This window comes from Salvelinus fontinalis, unplaced genomic scaffold (genome assembly GCF_029448725.1).
Source record: "Salvelinus fontinalis isolate EN_2023a unplaced genomic scaffold, ASM2944872v1 scaffold_0082, whole genome shotgun sequence".
NCBI classification, from domain to species: Eukaryota; Metazoa; Chordata; class Actinopteri; order Salmoniformes; family Salmonidae; genus Salvelinus; species Salvelinus fontinalis.
The window spans coordinates 83,877-102,278 of record NW_026600291.1 but is presented as its reverse complement, the minus strand read 5'-3'; the positions used below and the strand labels follow the sequence as shown (position 1 = coordinate 102,278).

Genomic DNA, 18,402 nt, shown 5'->3' with positions numbered 1-18,402 from the left:
GGGAGGATGCTGGGAAATCAAGGAAAGACCTGAGATCTTCACCCTAGTAGATTGCTGTTCTACTGATGGAGAATGGAACCACTAAAACAGGCACCATCTCAAGTCAATCCAGGCGACTTGATCTGTGAGGTTGCAAGATTGGATCCCCCGGGCTGACAAGGTGAAAATCTGTCGTTCTGCCCCTGAACAAGGCAGTTAACCCACTGTTTCCCGGTAGGCCGTCATTGTAAATAAGAATTTGTTCTTAACTGACTAGTTAAATAAAGGTTCAATAAAAATATGTATAAATAAATATTTCAGGCCACGCCCACTGACACCCACAGTTAAAAACATACAATGACATGAAGACATCCAGAGTTAAACAACACTGTTCTTTTGCTACAAAGGCCCCTCTTTCTCTACAATTGGTAGTTACAGTCTTGTCCCAACGCTGCCACTCCCATACGGACTCAGAAGAGGCGAAGGTCGAGAGCCAATGTGTCCTCTGACACACGACCCCGCCAAGCCGCACTGCTTCTTGACAAACTGCTCGCCAGCTGTACCAATGTGTCGGAGGAAACACGTACAGCGGGCGACAGAAGTCAGCGTGCGTTGGCCCGACCCGCCACAAGGAGTAGCTAGAGCGCGATGGGACAAGGACATCCCGGCCGGCCAAAACCCTTCCCTTACCACAAACGACACTGGGCCAATTGTGTGCCACCTCATGACGCGACTCCCTGTCGCGGCCGGGTGCAACACAGCCCGGGATCGAACACGGGTCTGTAGTGACGTCTCTAGCACTGCGATGCTGTGCCTTAGACTGCTGCACCACTCGGGAGGCCCAGGAAAACACTTTTAAACAGACTTTAAAGTCAACAATAATACACTACATGACCAAAAGTATGTGGACACCTGCTCATCGAACATCTCATTCCAAAATCATTGGCATTAATATGGAATTGGTCCACCCTTTGGTGCTCTTACAGCCTCCCTCCACTCCTCTGGGAAGGCCACTAGATGCTGTAACATTGCTGCTCTTACAGCCTCCCTCCACTCCTCTGGGAAGGCTTTCCACTAGATGCTGGAACATTGCTGCTCTTACAGCCTCCCTCCACTCCTCTGGGAAGGCTTTCCACTAGATGCTGGAACATTGCTGCGGGGACTTGATTCCATTCAGATTCAGCCATTAGCATTACTGAGGTCCGGCATTGATGTTGGGCGATTAGGCCTGGCTCGCAGTGGGTTCAGAAAAACTATACACATTATACTACCAACCAAAAGGGCACTTTAGAGACTAGAAGGGCAAAGAGGCATGTGCTCTACACAGGTAGAGTCATATCTGTCCATGTTTCCTTTTGCAAAGTGGGCACTGCTTCATGTGGCAACACCAACACTCATATGCCACTGGGTGAGAGAAGTTTCCATTGTTTTTGGGCAGGATTATGCGAGGTATTATTTTACCTTTATTTAACTTGGCAAGTCAGTTAAGAACAAATTCTTATTTTCAATGACGGCCTAGGAACAGTGGGTTAAACTGCCTTGTTCAGGGACAGAACGACAGATTTTTACCTTGTCAGCTCGGGGATTCAATCGTGCAACCTTTCGGTTACTAGTCCAATGCTCTAACCACTAGGCTACCTGCCGCCCCAATTATGTGTTGTTTGCCATGTGTTTTGGCTATTGGGCAGGTCAGCCCTGGAGGAAAGTATTAGCTATATGAAGTAAAAGAGAACATAGCATCTGATTGTTTTTAAATGACTTCTTATGACATTGTTTGCCAGAATAAACGATGTAATGGAGATTTTAACCAATCAGCGTTACCCACTCCAGTTAGCAGATGGCGATGGGAGGCTTTCCGGTTATGTTTCTTGCGTGACGTATAATCTAGTGGACGGAAAGCTTCAACGGCGGTAAAAGACTACTGATGGAACCATTTCGGTAGCTTGTAGCGTACATTAAACCAGTCTTGTTTATATTAATGTCAGTGTTTTTAAACATAATTCTGTTTACGTATTGACTAGTTTAAAAAAAGTTATTTGCTTGTTAAATGAAATTGGCTAATTTGTTCCATTTTTAACGTTACTGTACTAGGTGAATCGCTAATGCTAACTATCTAGCTAGCTAACATCCCCACCATGAGCTCACTAAGATATTCGGAGAAAGAAGCTCTGGATCTGAACATGATCGTAAAAGAAGAGGAAGAAGCTTTCAGAATAAAAAATGAATTAGAGACTATCACATTGAAAGAAAAAGAGGTGGATATTACAGTGAAAGAAGAGAAAGAACCTTTTGGAGTGGCAGAGGAGGCTATCTCAATAAAAGAGGAGGAGGAGGAAGGAATGGAGGAGGAGACAGAATATCAGATTAACACCAGTGAGTACTGTCTTAAAAACAGAGTCACACACTATGCCGTTGTTGAACTAATGTGGGGTTTTAAAGGGACATTCTACTGAAGTTCTACACTTGAATATGTTGTTCAGTACTGTAGGAATTGTTTAAGGGGTAATCTGCCATTGGTACATATATCGGGGTGGCGGGTAGCCTAGTGGTTAGAGCGTTGGGCCAGTAACTGAAAGGTTGCTGGATCAAATCCTTGAGCTGACAAGGTAAAATCCTGTCGTTCTGCCCCTGAACAAGGCAGTTAACCCACTGTTCCTAGGTCGTCTGAACAAGGCAGTAAACCCACTGTTCCTAGACCGTCTGAACAAGGCAGTTAACCCACTGTTCCTAGACCGTCTGAACAAGGCAGTAAACCCACTGTTCCTAGACCGTCTGAACAAGGCAGTTAACCCACTGTTCCTAGACCGTCTGAACAAGGCAGTTAACCCACTGTTCCTAGACCGTCTGAACAAGGCAGTTAACCCACTGTTCCTAGACCGTCTGAACAAGGCAGTTAACCCACTGTTCCTAGACCGTCTGAACAAGGCAGTAAACCCACTGTTCCTAGACCGTCTGAACAAGGCAGTTAACCCACTGTTCCTAGACCGTCTGAACAAGGCAGTTAACCCACTGTTCCTAGACCGTCTGAACAAGGCAGTTAACCCACTGTTCCTAGACCGTCTGAACAAGGCAGTTAACCCACTGTTCCTAGACCGTCTGAACAAGGCAGTTAACCCACTGTTCCTAGACCGTCTGAACAAGGCAGTTAACCCACTGTTCCTAGACCGTCTGAACAAGGCAGTTAACCCACTGTTCCTAGACCGTCTGAACAAGGCAGTTAACCCACTGTTCCTAGACCGTCTGAACAAGGCAGTTAACCCACTGTTCCTAGACCGTCTGAACAAGGCAGTTAACCCACTGTTCCTAGACCGTCTGAACAAGGCAGTTAACCCACTGTTCCTAGACCGTCTGAACAAGGCAGTTAACCCACTGTTCCTAGACCGTCTGAACAAGGCAGTTAACCCACTGTTCCTAGACCGTCTGAACAAGGCAGTTAACCCACTGTTCCTAGACCGTCTGAACAAGGCAGTTAACCCACTGTTCCTAGACCGTCTGAACAAGGCAGTTAACCCACTGTTCCTAGACCGTCTGAACAAGGCAGTTAACCCACTGTTCCTAGACCGTCTGAACAAGGCACCCAGGCTGTCGTTGTAATTGAGAAGTTGTTCTTAGTTAAATAAAAAAAATATATATTTTTGGGACTTCATCCCCAATTTCAGGGTTTTAAAGGGTGATTCTACTAAAGTTCTACACTTGAATATGTTGTTCAATACTGTATAAATTGTTAGTTTCAATCTGCCATTGGTACATGTATTTTTTGGACTTTTAAATTTGATTTATTTAATTCTCCATGTGGTCTATATTAACGTGCACTTCATATAATATAACAGGCTTTTAAAATTCAAAACTGGTGTGTAATTTCTACTTAAAATATCAAAGGGACGAAAAATGCACCCATTTTGTGGAACGACCCTCATACAGTTGCATCATAAACAATGTTTTATAAAATCATGATGAAAGTGGCCATTTTAGGCCATTTTTAGACATATTCAAGTCTCTTGTAAGACTATGTAATTGCAATAGTAGATCATCGGTTTGATGTTCTCATTCACACAGGAGAGAGACATGACTATTGGGGATCCTCTGGGGAGCATCAACAACATCCTGATGCTGACGAGTCAGAGAAGAGTCTCTCCAGATCAGAACACCAGATGGTACAGCTTGGTTTGTTCTAGCATACAGCTTGCTCTATCTGGGTCTGGGCTGGGTTTCTGTAAAGCACTTAATGACAACAGTGACATCAGCATCCATAATGATATGTGTCTGTGTCCCCTCTTTACGGTTACCAGGACAACGCTAGCCCTTCCTCCCTCCCGGAGTCCCCATGTCGTGCCTCTCCCGGTAGCGCCTTACTGCTGGGCATGAAGAGGTTTTCTGTGCAGCTGGTGGACTGCAGGAAAACAACGGGGCTGAGTGGAACTGTGAGAGGAGGAGAAGAGAAGAAAGGATCAGATTTGACTCATCAAAGTAAGTGCTGTAGTTTAGTTTGAACAAATACAATAGATCTGCCCACTGGTATCTGTTACCAGGACAACCAGCAGAGTTCTGTTAGTTGACAGGAAGATAGACTGGTATCTGTTACCAGGACAACCAGCAGAGTTCTGTTTGTTGACATGAATATAGACTGGTATCTGTTACCAGGACAACCAGCAGAGTTCTGTTAGTTGACAGGAAGATGGACTGGTATCTGTTACCAGGACAACCAGCAGAGTTCTGTTAGCTAACAGGAAGATAGACTGGTATCTGTTACCAGGACAACCAGCAGAGTTCTGTTAGTTGACAGGAAGATAGACTGGTATCTGTTACCAGGACAACCAGCAGAGTTCTGTTAGTTGACAGGAAGATAGACTGGTATCTGTTACCAGGACAACCAGCAGAGTTATGTTAGTTGACAGGAAGATGGACTGGTGGATATGGATGTTATGAATATCATATCACTGAAAAAGGATTCTGCCAATAAAAAGAGAGAAACCAATAGGGTAGGCCAGTCATTGTAAATAAGAATTGGTTCTTAACTGACGTGCCTCGTTAAATAAAGGTTACATCGTTTAATAAAGGACGTGGCCACAAGATGTTTAAGGCCCATGCCACTGTAGTCAACCTCACTGGACGTGGCCACAAGATGTTTAAGGTCTATGCCACTGTAGTCAACCTCACTGGACGTGGCCACAGGATGTTTAAGGCCCATGCCACTGTAGTCAACCTCACTGGACGATGTTTAAGGCCCATGCCACTGTAGTCAACCTCACTGGACGTGGCCACAAGATGTTTAAGGCCCATGCCACTGTAGTCAACCTCACTGGACGTGGCCACAAGATGTTTAAGGCCCATGCCACTGTCGTCAACCTCACTGGACGTGGCCACAGGATGTTTAAGGCCCATGCCACTGTAGTCAACCTCACTGGACGTGGACACAAGATGTTTAAGGCCCATACCACTGTAGTCAACCTCACTGGACGTGGCCACAAGATGTTTAAGGCCCATGCCACTGTAGTCAACCTCACTGGACGTGGCCACAGGATGTTTAAGGCCCGTGCCACTGTAGTCAACCTCACTGGACGTGGCCACAACAGAACACTTGATGGGAGATTGCAGTGAAGGATTGTTCCTATAGTGGAGAAAAGCACCTTGATCAACTGCCAAACAGATTCAAGCTGACCTTCAGACACGAGATACGACAGTTTCAACTCGTTCCATCCGTCGCCAACTCAGTGAAAGGGGGTTATATGGTAGGAGACCCAGGAAGGACCCCACTGCTGAGAGGGCAGGCCCGTGGTGAAGGGGTGTTACATGTCAAAACCCCTCCATTACAAATCTAGATGATTCTATTGTCAACAAGACATGGTATCAGGCCCGTAGTGAAGGGGTGTTACGGAGGGGTGGCAGGGTGTTACGGAGGGGGGGGGGGGGGGGGGGGTGAAGGGGTGTTACATGTCAACATGTACGTTTATATTCATAATATATATATATATTATACTGTATATAATGTACCTTACTGCTAGGACTAACTGGTGGTGTTAAATAGCTGTATGTAATGTACCCTTACTGCTAGGACTAACTGGTGGTGTTAAATAGCTGTATATAATGTACCCTTACTGCTAGGACTAACTGGTGGTGTTAAATAGCTGTATATAATGTACCCTTACTGCTAGGACTAACTGGTGGTGTTACATAGCTGTATATAATGTACCCTTACTGCTGGACTAACTGGTGATGTTAAATAGCTGTATATAATGTACCTGTATTTTTTTTGTCAAGTTTATGAATAGTTTTCGATAAGAAAAGGTGCCTTTACAAGATGGCGCCGGACAGATTGCTTGACGTTATGGACACTATTCTCATTGTATAAGCACGATTTGTGCCGCTAAATATGCACATTTTCGAACAAACTCTATATGCATTGTGTAATATGATGTTACAGGACTGTCATCTGAAGAATTCTGAGAAGGTTAGTGAAACAATTAATATATTTTGGTGGTTTATACGTTATAGCTATTTTTGCCTTGAATCAATGCTGTTGTTATGTTTGCTATTGTGCTAAGCTAATATAACGCTATATTGTGTTTTCGCTGTAAAACACTTGATAAATCGGAAATATTGTCTGGAATCACAAGATGCCTGTCTTTCAATTGCTGTACACTATGTATTTTTCAGAAATGTTTTATGATGAGTATTTAGTTATTTGGCGTTGGTGTCTGTAGTTTTTCTGTCTGCTTTCGGTGCAATTTCTGACTGTAGCTGCAATGTAAACTATGATTTATACCTGAAATATGCACATTTTTCTAACAAAACATATGCTATACAATAAATATGTTATCAGACTGTCATCTGATGAAGTTGTTTCTTGGTTAGTGGCTATTTATATCTTTATTTGGTCGAATTTGTGATAGCTACTGATGTAGTAAAAAACTGATGCAGTAAAAATAGTGGTGTCTTTTGCTAACGTGGTTAGCTAATAGATTTACATATTGTGTCTTCCCTGTAAAACATTTTAAAAATCGGACATGTTGGCTTGATTCACAAGATGTGTACCTTTCATCTGGTGTCTTGGACTTGTTAATGTGTGAAAGTTAAGTTAAATATTAAAAAATATATATCTTTTGAATTTCGCGCCCTGCACTTTGAGCTGGCTGTTGTCATAAGTGTACCGACGTCGGGCTTGCACGCCAAACAGGTTAATGCAACCGCTGTTTCAAAAAAAAATTACTGAAAAAGCATATTCTGAGTACGGCGCTCAGGGCCCAATCCAGCCAAAGAAATATTCGCCATGTTGGAGTCAACAGAAGTTAGAAATAACATTATAAATATTCACTTACCTTTGATGATCTTCATCTGAATGCACTCCCAGGAATCCCAGTTCAACAATAAATTACTGATTTGTTCCATAAAGTTCCATAAAGTCCATCATTTATGTCCAAATAGCCACTGTTGTTAACGTGTTCAGCCCAGTAATCCATCTAAACTAGGTCCAGACAAAAACTCAAAGTACCGTTACATGTCGTAGAAACAAACCTCAGATTTCCCACTTCCTGGTTGGATTTTTTCTCAGGTTTTCGCCTGCCATATGAGTTCTGTTATACTCACCGACATCATTCAAACAGTTTTAGAAACTTCATGGTGTTTTCTATCCAAATCTACTAATTATATGCATATTCTAGCTTTTATGGCTGAGTAGAAGGCAGGTTAATTTGGGCATGCTTTTCATCCAAAATTCCGGATGCTGCCCCCGTACCCTAGTGGAGTTGAATGATATTTGCCCTATATCTTGATGTACTTTTTTTTTGTTAAAGGCTCCATTGTTAGGGCAAATAGGAGACTGGACGCTGGACAGCCTTGACAAGTACCACTCTTCATATGTTATGGGTATGCTTGTCACCTGCAAGGACTAGGAAGTTTAAAATAAAATAAAAACTAACCAAATAGCCCCAAGCACAGGCAAAACCCTAGAGTATAACTGGGTGACAAATTCACCTTTCAGCAGGACAATAACCCAATACACAAGGCCAGATATACAGTGCATTCGTAAAGTTTTCAGACCCCTTGACTTTTTTATAAATTTTGTTACGTTACTGCCTTATTCTAAAATTGGTTAAATCGTTTTTTAATTGCTCTTAACTGCTAGGCTACCTACAGCCCATTAAACCACATGATAAGATAGTTTTATCACATGGAGGTTTCATTCAAGTCTCTGTTTAATATTTAACTTGAAACTGTTTGTCTTTAGCAGGAGAGCGACCAGACTCTCACTCTGACAGCGGGGAGAGTCATTCAGGGGAACCAGACCCAGCGACGTCCAAACCAGCAAGACGACACCACTGCTCCCAGTGTGGAAAAACTTTTAACCGATCACAACACCTGAAATTACATGAGAGAACACACACAGGAGAAAGGCCTTACCACTGTTCCCAGTGTGGAAAGAGTTTTATCCAATCACAACACCTGAAATTACACATTAGAACACACACAGGAGAAAAGCCTTACCACTGTTCCCAGTGTGGAAAGAGTTTTAGTCAGTTATGGAGCCTAAAAATTCATAAGCGAATACACTCTGGAGAGAAGCCTTACCACTGTTCCCAGTGTGGAAAAAGTTTTGCCCGAGTACAACAGCTGAAACTACACAAGAGAACACACACAGGAGAAAAGCCTTACCACTGTACCCAGTGTGGAAAGAGTTATAGCCAATCACAAGAACTGAAATTACACAAGAGAACACACATAGGAGAAAAGCCTTACCACTGTTCCCAGTGTGGAAAGAGTTTTAGTCAGTTATCGAGCCTAAAAATTCATAAGCGAATACACTCTGGAGAGAAGCCTTACCACTGTTCCCAGTGTGGAAAAAGTTTTGTCCAAGCAGAACATCTGAAATTACACAAGAGAACACACACAGGAGAAAAGCCTTACCACTGTACCCAGTGTGGAAAGAGTTATAGCCGATCACAAGATCTGACAGTACACAAGAGAACACACACAGGAGAAAAGCCTTACCACTGCTCCCAGTGTGGAAAAAGGTTTATCCATTCACAACAACTGAAAGTACACAAGAGAATACACACAGGAGAAAAGCCTTACCACTGTTCCCAGTGTGGAATGAGTTTTCGGGTGTTATCGAGCCTGAAAAGTCATAAGCAAATACACTCTGGAGAGAAGTCTTACACATGTTCCCATTGTGGTAAGAGTTTTAAGTTGGTAGGGAATCTGACATCGCATGTGAGCACACACAACAAGGAAAAGCTCTACCAATGTTCCTTGTGTGGAAAGCGGTTTACCCAGTTGGAAGCCCTGATTATGCATGACAGGACACACGCAGGAGGGGATAAGACCTACCACTGCTCCCAGTGTGGAAAGAGATTTAATTGGTTAAGGCACCTGAATAAGCATGAAAGAATACATACACAGGAGGAGAAGACATACCACTGCTCTCATTGTGGAAAGACATTTTCCCAGTTAGAGGACCTGAAATCACATGAGAGAATAGAGAGGCTGTGTTCTGACTTGAGTTTTTGACTGATCATTTGTGTTTTTGTTTCATCCTCATGAAATCAAATTGTATGAAACCAGAATACGGTTTTACTTTTGTTATTTCATTTCGAGACATGATCATGTCTAATATCAGATTAAATATTTAAAAATGTCTATTGGGTTTTGATTATGAGCTTTGATAGATTGATTTGATACAAGTATAAACCCTCTGATGTTGTTCATCATATGATTTTCTATTGCAAAATGTAAATTATTATATAAGTAAGTAAGTAGCCTTGCACAAGCCTTTGTGTTTGTATTTATTATGATTTGACCTTGTTTTTTTCAGAGTTCCCAGTTGTCTCGAGAGTCCCGTTATTCCACCATGTCTTGAGAGTCCCGTTATTCCACCATGTCTTGAGAGTCCCGTTATTCCACCATGTCTTGAGAGTCCCGTTATTCCACCATGTCTTGAGAGTCCCGTTATTCCACCATGTCTACAGAGTCCCGTTATTCCACCGTGTCTACAGAGTCCCGTTATTCCACCGTGTCTTGAGAGTCCCGTTATTCCACCGTGTCTTGAGAGTCCCGTTATTCCACCGTGTCTTGAGAGTCCCGTTATTCCACCGTGTCTTGAGAGTCCCGTTATTCCACCGTGTCTTGAGAGTCCCGTTATTCCACCGTGTCTTGAGAGTCCCGTTATTCCGCCGTGTCTTGAGAGTCCCGTTATTCCGCCGTGTCTTGCGAGTCTCGTTATTCCACCGTGTCTTGAGAGTCCCGTTATTCCACCGTGTCTTGAGAGTCCCGTTATTCCACCGTGTCTTGAGAGTCCCGTTATTCCACCATGTCTTGAGAGTCCCGTTATTCCACCATGTCTACAGAGTCCCGTTATTCCACCGTGTCTTGAGAGTCCCGTTATTCCACCGTGTCTTGAGAGTCCCGTTATTCCACCGTGTCTTGAGAGTCCCGTTATTCCACCGTGTCTTGAGAGTCCCGTTATTCCACCGTGTCTTGAGAGTCCCGTTATTCCACCGTGTCTTGAGAGTCCCGTTATTCCGCCGTGTCTTGAGAGTCCCGTTATTCCGCCGTGTCTTGAGAGTCCCGTTATTCCGCCGTGTCTTGCGAGTCTCGTTATTCCACCGTGTCTTGAGAGTCCCGTTATTCCACCGTGTCTTGAGAGTCCCGTTATTCCACCGTGTCTTGAGAGTCCCGTTATTCCACCGTGTCTTGAGAGTCCCATTATTCCACCGTGTCTTGAGAGTCCCGTTATTCCACCGTGTCTTGAGAGTCCCGTTATTCCACCGTGTCTTGAGAGTCCCGTTATTCCACCGTGTCTTGAGAGTCCCGTTATTCCACCGTGTCTTGAGAGTCCCGTTACTCCACCGTGTCTTGAGAGTCCCGTTATTCCACCGTGTCTTGAGAGTCCCGTTATTCCACCGTGTCTTGAGAGTCCCGTTACTCCACCGTGTCTTGAGAGTCCCGTTATTCCACCGTGTCTTGAGAGTCCCGTTATTCCACCGTGTCTTGAGAGTCCCGTTATTCCACCGTGTCTTGAGAGTCCCGTTATTCCACCGTGTCTTGAGAGTCCCGTTATTCCACCGTGTCTTGAGAGTCCCGTTATTCCACCGTGTCTTGAGAGTCCCGTTATTCCACCGTGTCTTGAGAGTCCCGTTACTCCACCCTGTCTTGAGAGTCCCGTTATTCCACCGTGTCTTGAGAGTCCCGTTATTCCACCGTGTCTTGAGAGTCCCGTTACTCCACCGTGTCTTGAGAGTCCCGTTATTCCACCGTGTCTTGAGAGTCCCGTTATTCCACCGTGTCTTGAGAGTCCCGTTATTCCACCGTGTCTTGAGAGTCCTGTTATTCCACCATGTCAGAGAAAACACTGTTGATGATTGCAAAAAAGGATTTGATGAATGCAACATATTTTTCTAGATTAAAATAATATTCATATTTTTTAACTGTTAGCTACTAGTGGACGTTCATTATATACATCTATGTATTGTTACACCACGCGGGAGGAGTAAAGACCTAGTCTGTTCATTATATACATCTATGTATTGTTACACCATGCAGGAGGAGTAAAGACCTAGTCTGTTCATTTTAATATTATCTGTTAGTCTACTTGAATTAATATGAAATTGCCTTACGCACTGTTCAGATGCCGAATTTAAGGTGAGTTGAATTGAATAGAAAAATGGCACCAGTAAACATGTTGACCCTCATGAATGATGCACCGCCCCCTTTGGGCCAATCAGTGTAATTTAGCAAATGCCGGATCTAATGCAAAAACACATAATTCACCCAAGTTTCGTCAAAATTAGCCCAGTGGGGTCTGAGATATAATTTGGGTTAGCTAGACTCATATCCCTGAGCATGTGTGCCAAATTTCACCACTCTGAGTCAAACAGATCACCACCGTGTGGTAGATACGAATGTTCTTGCATATATTGAGTCTTGACAGTCTTTGCAACATGTGTACCAAGTTTTGTTACAATACGAACATACTTGACTGATTTATGTGCCAGACCACGCCCACCTGCAGGGTTATTGGTCAAATAGCAGCCATTTTATTTTAGGTACAAGTCTGGAAAATATTGTGTTTAGAGTCTTTTGGCCATAGATGCCACATATCAAGTTTGGTGCAGATCAATCATTCGGTGCCAGAAGAGTAGAGTTTTCAGTGTTTTCCACAAAATTCCAAAGTTGGCACAAAGTCTGAAGGTCCGCCTACTTGACCAATCAGATGAGGAGTGTATTCCGATTTGCATGAAACACATTTTTTTTTAATTACATTCGGAAAGCATTCAGACCCCTTGCCTTTTCCACATTTTGTGACGTTACAGCCTTATTCTAAAATGGATTAAATATATAAAAATGCTCATCAATCTACACACAATACCCCATAATGACAAAGCGAAAACAGGTTTTTAGAAATGTTTGCAAATGTATTAAAATATGAGAAAAAAAATGAAATACCTTGTTTAAGAATTCAGACCCTCTGCTATGAGTCTCGAAAATGACCTCCGGTGCATCCTGTTTCCGTTGATCATCCTTGAGATGTTTCTCCAACTTCATTAGGAGTCCACCTGTGGTAAATTCAATTGATTGGACATGATTTTATATATAAGTTCCCACAGTTGACTTTGCATGTCAGAGCAAAAACCAAGCCATGAGGTTGAACGTAGAGCTCCGAGACAGGATTGTGTTGAGGCACAGATCTAGGGAAGGGTACCAAAACATGTCTGCAGCATTGAAGGTCCCCAGGAACACAGTGGCCTCCATCATTCTTAAACGGAAGAAGTTTGGAACCACCAAGACTCTTCCTAGAGTTGGCCGCCAGGCCAAACTGACCTATCAGGGGAGAAGGGCCTTGGTCAGGGAGGTGATCGAGGGAAAGATGAACGGAGAAAAGTACAGAGAGATTCTTGATGAAAACCTGCTCCAGAGCACCCAGGATCTCAGACTGGGGCGAAGGTTCACCTTCCAATAGAACAACGACCCTAAGCACACAGCCAAGACAACGCAGGAGTGGCTTCGGGCCAAGTCTCTGAATGTCATTGAGTGGCCCGGACTTGAATCAAGTTTATTTTTTATATAGCCCTTCGTACATCAGCTAATATCTTGAAGTGCTGTACAGAAACCCAGCCTAAAACTCCAAACAGCAAGCAATGCAGGTGTAGAAGCACGGTAGCTAGGAAAAACTCCCTAGAAAGGCCAAAACCTAAGAAGAAACCTAGAGAGGAACCGGGCTATGAGGGGTGGCCAGTCCTCTTCTGGCTGTGCCGGGTGGAGATTATAACAGAACATGGCCAAGATGTTCAAATGTTCATAAATGACCAGCATGGTCAGATAATAATCAGGAGTAAATGTCAGTTGGCTTTTCATAGCCGATCATTAAGAGTATCTCTACCGCTCCTGCGGTCTCTAGAGAGTTGAAAACAGCAGGTCTGGGACAGGTAGCACGTCTGGTGGACAGGTCAGGGTTCATAGCCGCAGGCAGAACAGTTGAAACTGGAACAGCAGCAAGGCCAGGTGGACTGGGGATAGCAAGGAGTCATCATGCCCGGTAGTCCTGACGCATGGTCCTAGGGCTCAGGTCCTCCGAGAGAGAGAAAGAAAGAGAGAAGGAGAGAATTAGAGAGAGCATACTTAAATTCACACAGGACACCGGATAAGTACTCCAGATATAACCAACTGACCCTAGCCCCCCGACACATAAACTACTGCAACATAAATACTGGAGGCTGAGACAGGAGGGGTCAGGAGACACTGTAGCCCCATCCGATGATACCCCCGGACAGGGCCAAACAGGAAGGATATAACCCCTCCCACTTTGCCAAAACACAGCCCCCGCACCACTAGAGGGATATCCTCAACCACCAACTTACAATCCTGAGACAAGGCCGAGTATAGCCCACAAAGATCTCCACCACAGCACAAACCAAGGGGGGGCGCCAACCCAGACAGGAAGATCACGTCAGTAACTCAACCCACTCAAGTGACGCACCCCTCCTAGGGACAGCATGAAAGAGCACCAGTAAGCCAGTGACTCAGCCCCTGTAATAGGGTTAGAGGCAGAGAATCCCAGTGGAGAGAGGGGAACCGGCCCGGCAGAGACAGCAAGGGCGGTTCGTTGCTCCAGAGCCTTTCTGTTCACCTTCACACTCCTGGGCCAGACTACACTCAATCATATGACCTACTGAAGAGATAAGTCTTCAGTAAAGACTTAAAGGTTGAGACCGAGTCTGCGTCTCTCACATGGGTAGGCAGACTGTTCCATAAAAATGGAGATCTATAGGAGAAAGCCCTGCCTCCAGCTGTTTGCTTAGAAATTCTAGGGACAATTAGGATGCCTGCGTCTTGTGACCGTAGAGTACGTGTAGGTATGTACGGCAGGACCAACTCGGAAAGATAGGTAGGAGCAAGCCCATGTAACGCTTTATAGGTTAACAGTAAAACCTTGAAATCAGCCCTTGCCTTAACAGGAAGCCAGTGTAAAACGGAACCTTGAGGAACACCGAAATGTACAGTTGATTTGTCAGAGGACAAACCATTCACAGAGACAAACGGATATCTTTCCGACAGATAAGATCTACACCAGGCCAGAACTTGTCCGTGTAGACCAATTTGGGTTTCCAGTCTCTCCAAAAGAATGTGGTGATCGATGGTATCAAAGGCAGCACTAAGGTCTAGTAGCACGAGGACAGATGCAGAGCCTCGGTCTGATGCCATTAAAAGGTAATTTACCACCTTCACAAGTGCAGTCTCAGTGCTATGATGGGGTCTAAAACCAGACTGAAGCATTTCGTATACATTGTTTGTCTTCAGAAAGGCAGTGACTTGCTGCGCAACAGCTTTTTCTAAACTTTTTGAGAGGAATGGAAGATTCGATATAGGCCGATAGTTTTTTATATTTTCTGGGTCAAGGTTTGGCTTTTTCAAGAGAGGCTTTATTACTGCCACTTTTAGTGAGTTTGGTACACATCCGGTGGATAGAGAGCTGTTTATTATGTTCAACATAGGAAGGCCAAGCACATTAAGCAGCTCTTTCAGTAGTTTAGTTGGAATAGGATCCAGTATGCAGCTTGAAGGTTTAGAGGCCATGATTATTTTCATCATTGTGTCAAGAGATTTAGTACTAAAACACTTGAGTGTCTCTCTTGATCCTAGGTCCTGGCAGAGTTGTGCAGACTCAGGACAACTGAGCTTTGGAGGAATACGCAGATTTAAAGAGGAGTCCGTAATTTGCTTTCTAATGATCATGATCTTTTCCTCAAAGAAGTTCATGAATTTATTGCTGCTGAAGTGAAAGCCATCCTCACTTGGGGAATGCTGCTTTTTAGTTAGCTTTAAAACAGTATCAAAAATAAATTTTGGATTTTTCTTATTTTCCTCAATTAAGTTGGAAAAGTAGGATGATCGAGCAGCAGTGAGGGCTCTTCGATACTACTGTCTTTCCAAGCTAGTCGGAAGACTTCCAGTTTTGTGTGGTGCCATTTCCATTCCAATTTTCTGGAAGCTTGCTCGAGTATTTTCTGTATACCAGTGAGCTAGTTTCTTATGACAAATGTTTTTAGGGGTGCAACTGCATCTAGGGTATTGCGCAAGGTTAAATTGAGTTCCTCAGTTAGGTGGTTAACTGATTTTTGTCCTCTGACGTCCTTGGGTAGGCAGAAGGAGTCTGGAAGGGCATCAAGGAATCTTTGTGTTGTCTGAGAATTTATAGCACGACTTTTGATGCTCCTTGGTTGGGGTCTGAGCAGATTATTTGTTGCGATTGCAAACGTAATAAAATGGTGGTCCGATAGTCCAGGATTATGAGGAAAAACATTAAGATCTACAACATTTATTCCATGGGACAAAAGTAGGTCCAGAGTATGACTGTTGCAGTGAGTAGGTCCAGAGACATGTTGGACAAAACCCACTGAGTCGATGATGGCTCCGAAAGCCTTTTGGAGTGGGTCTGTGGGCTTTACCATATGAATATTAAAATCACCAAAAATTATAATATTATCTGCTATATTATCTGCTAGGAATTCAGGGAACTCCGTGAGGAACGCTGTATATGGCCCAGGAGGCCTGTAAACAGTAGCTATAAAAAAGTGATTGAATAGGCTGCATAGATTTCATGACTAGAAGCTCAAAAGACAAAAACGTCATTTTTTTTTTTGTAAATTGAAATTTTCTATCGTAAATATTAGCAACACCTCCGCCTTTGCGGGATGCACGGGGCATATGGTCACTAGTGTAACCAGGAGGTGAGGCCTCATTTAACACAGTAAATTCATCAGGCTTAAGCCATGTTTCAATCAGGCCAATCACATCAAGATTATGATCAGTGATTAGTTTATTGACTATAACTGCCTTTGAAGTGAGGGATCTAACATTAAGTAGCCCTATTTTGAGATGTGAGGTATCACGATCTCTTTCAATAATGGCAGGAATGGAGGAGGTCTTTATCCTAGTGAGATTGCTAAGGCGAACACCGCCATGTTTAGTTTTGCCCAACCTAGGTCGAGGCACAGACACAGTCTCAATGGGGATAGCTGGGCTGACTACACTAACTATGCTAGTGGCAGACTCCACTAAGCTGACAGGTTGGCTAACAGCCTGCTGCCTGGCCTGCACCCTATTTCATTGTGGAGCTAGAGGAGTTAGAGACCTGTCTATGTTGGTAGATAAGATGAGAGCACCCCTCCAGCTAGAATGGAGTCCGTCACTCCTCAGCAGGTCTGGCTTGGTCCTGTTTGTGGGTGAGTCCCAGAAAGAGGGCCAATTATCTACAAATTCTATCTTATGGGAGGGGCAGAAAACAGTTTTCAACCAGCGATTGAGTTGTGAGACTCTGCTGTAGAGCTCATCACTCCCCCTAACTGGGAGGGGGCCAGAGACAATTACTCGATGCCGACACATCTTTCTAGCTGATTTACACGCTGAAGCTATGTTGCGCTTGGTGACCTCTGACTGTTTCATCCTAACATCGTTGATGCCGACGTGGATAACAATATCTCTATACTCTCTACACTCGCCAGTTTTAGCTTTAGCCAGCACCATCTTCAGATTAGCCTTAACGTCGGTAGCCCTGCCCCCTGGTAAACAGTGTATGATCGCTGGGTGATTCGTTTTAAGTCTTGATGAACTTGATTGAACATCTCTGGAGAGACCTGAAAATATCTGGTCCCCATCCAACCTGACAGAGCTTGAGAGGATCTGCAGAGAAGAATGGGAGAAACTCCCCAAATATAGGTTAGCCAAGCTTGTAGCGTCATACCCAAGAAGACTCAAGGCTGTAATCGCTGCCCAAGGTGCTTCAACAAAGTACTGAGTCTGGATATTTATGTAAATGTCATATGTTTTTATTTTATACATTTGATCATTTGATCATTTCAAACAACCTGTTTTTGCTTTGTCATCGGGTATTGTGTGTATATTGATGACGAGAGAAAAAAACAGCTCAATCAATTTTAGAACAAGCAGTCTGAATACTTTCTGAATGGTCCGTAACGTAACAAAATGTGGAAAAAGTTAAGCAGTCTGAGTACTTTCTGAATGCTCCGTAACGTAACAAAATGTGGAAAAAGTTAAGCAGTCTGAGTACTTTCTGAATGCTCTGTAACGTAACAAAATGTGGAAAAAGTTAAGCAGTCTGAATACTTTCTGAATGCTCTGTATCTTGAGAGTTCAAGTTTGGGAACCAAATATCTGAATACATTCGGGAACAAGAATTGGCAACGTCACTCAAACTCACAACGTTGAGAAAGGACCAATGTCCCTAACATTCATAACATTGAGGAAGGACCGATATCCCAAACATTCATAACATTGAGGAAGGACCGATATCCCAAACATTCATAACATTGAGGAAGGACCAATGTCCCTAACATTCATAACATTGAGGAAGGACCAACGTCCCTAACATTCATAACATTGAGGAAGGACCAATGTCCCTAACATTCATAACATTGAGGAAGGACCAATGTCCCAAACATTCATAACATTGAGGAAGGACCAATGTCCCTAACATTCATAACATTGAGGAAGGACCAATGTCCCTAACATTCATAACATTGAGGAAGGACCAACGTCCCTAACATTCATAACATTGAGGAAGGACCGATATCCCTAACATTCATAACATTGAGGAAGGACCGATATCCCTAACATTCACAACATTGAGGAAGGACCAATGTACCTAACATTCATAACATTGAGGAAGGACCGACATCCCAAACATTCATAACATTGAGGAAGGACCGACATCCCTAACATTCACAACATTGAGGAAGGACCGACATCCCTAACATTCACAACATTGAGGAAGGACCGATATCCCAAACATTCATAACATTGAGGAAGGACCAACGTCCCTAACATTCACAACATTGCGAAAGGACAATTTTTGGGGTCAAAAGGGTAAGTAGGATAGTCTTGTTTTAGATGCCTTGTAGCTAACTGTTAATA

The 18,402-nt window shown here is 43.6% G+C and overlaps 1 protein-coding gene across 2 annotated transcripts; it reads left to right on the top strand.

Annotated features, from left to right (window-relative positions):
* The first annotated feature begins 1,877 nt into the window (after positions 1–1,877).
* Positions 1,878–9,612, top strand: LOC129842974 (zinc finger protein ZFP2-like). 2 transcript variants are annotated; one of them, XM_055911697.1, is made up of 4 exons: positions 1,878–2,352; positions 4,036–4,133; positions 4,269–4,446; positions 8,207–9,612. In XM_055911697.1, the coding sequence occupies exons 1-4, from the start codon at positions 2,115–2,117 to the stop codon at positions 9,481–9,483; spliced, it is 1,791 nt and encodes a 596-aa protein (XP_055767672.1). In that variant the 5' UTR covers positions 1,878–2,114; the 3' UTR covers positions 9,484–9,612. The 2 variants fall into 2 exon arrangements, with proteins under 2 accessions (XP_055767672.1, XP_055767671.1); XM_055911696.1 differs by having other exon boundaries at positions 8,204–9,612.
* Positions 9,613–18,402: the final 8,790 nt, after the last annotated feature.

What these genes read in the sequence shown, in the direction of transcription:
- LOC129842974 (XM_055911696.1), top strand. Translation starts at nt 2,115, where the DNA reads ATGAGCTCACTAAGATATTCGGAGAAAGAAGCTCTGGATCTGAACATG. An exon ending in AGAATATCAGATTAACACCA is followed by an intron (nt 2,353 to 4,035) that starts GTGAGTACTGTC and finishes TCATTCACACAG; the next exon opens with GAGAGAGACATGACTATTGG. An exon ending in ATCAGATTTGACTCATCAAA is followed by an intron (nt 4,447 to 8,203) that starts GTAAGTGCTGTA and finishes GTTTGTCTTTAG; the next exon opens with CAGGAGAGCGACCAGACTCT.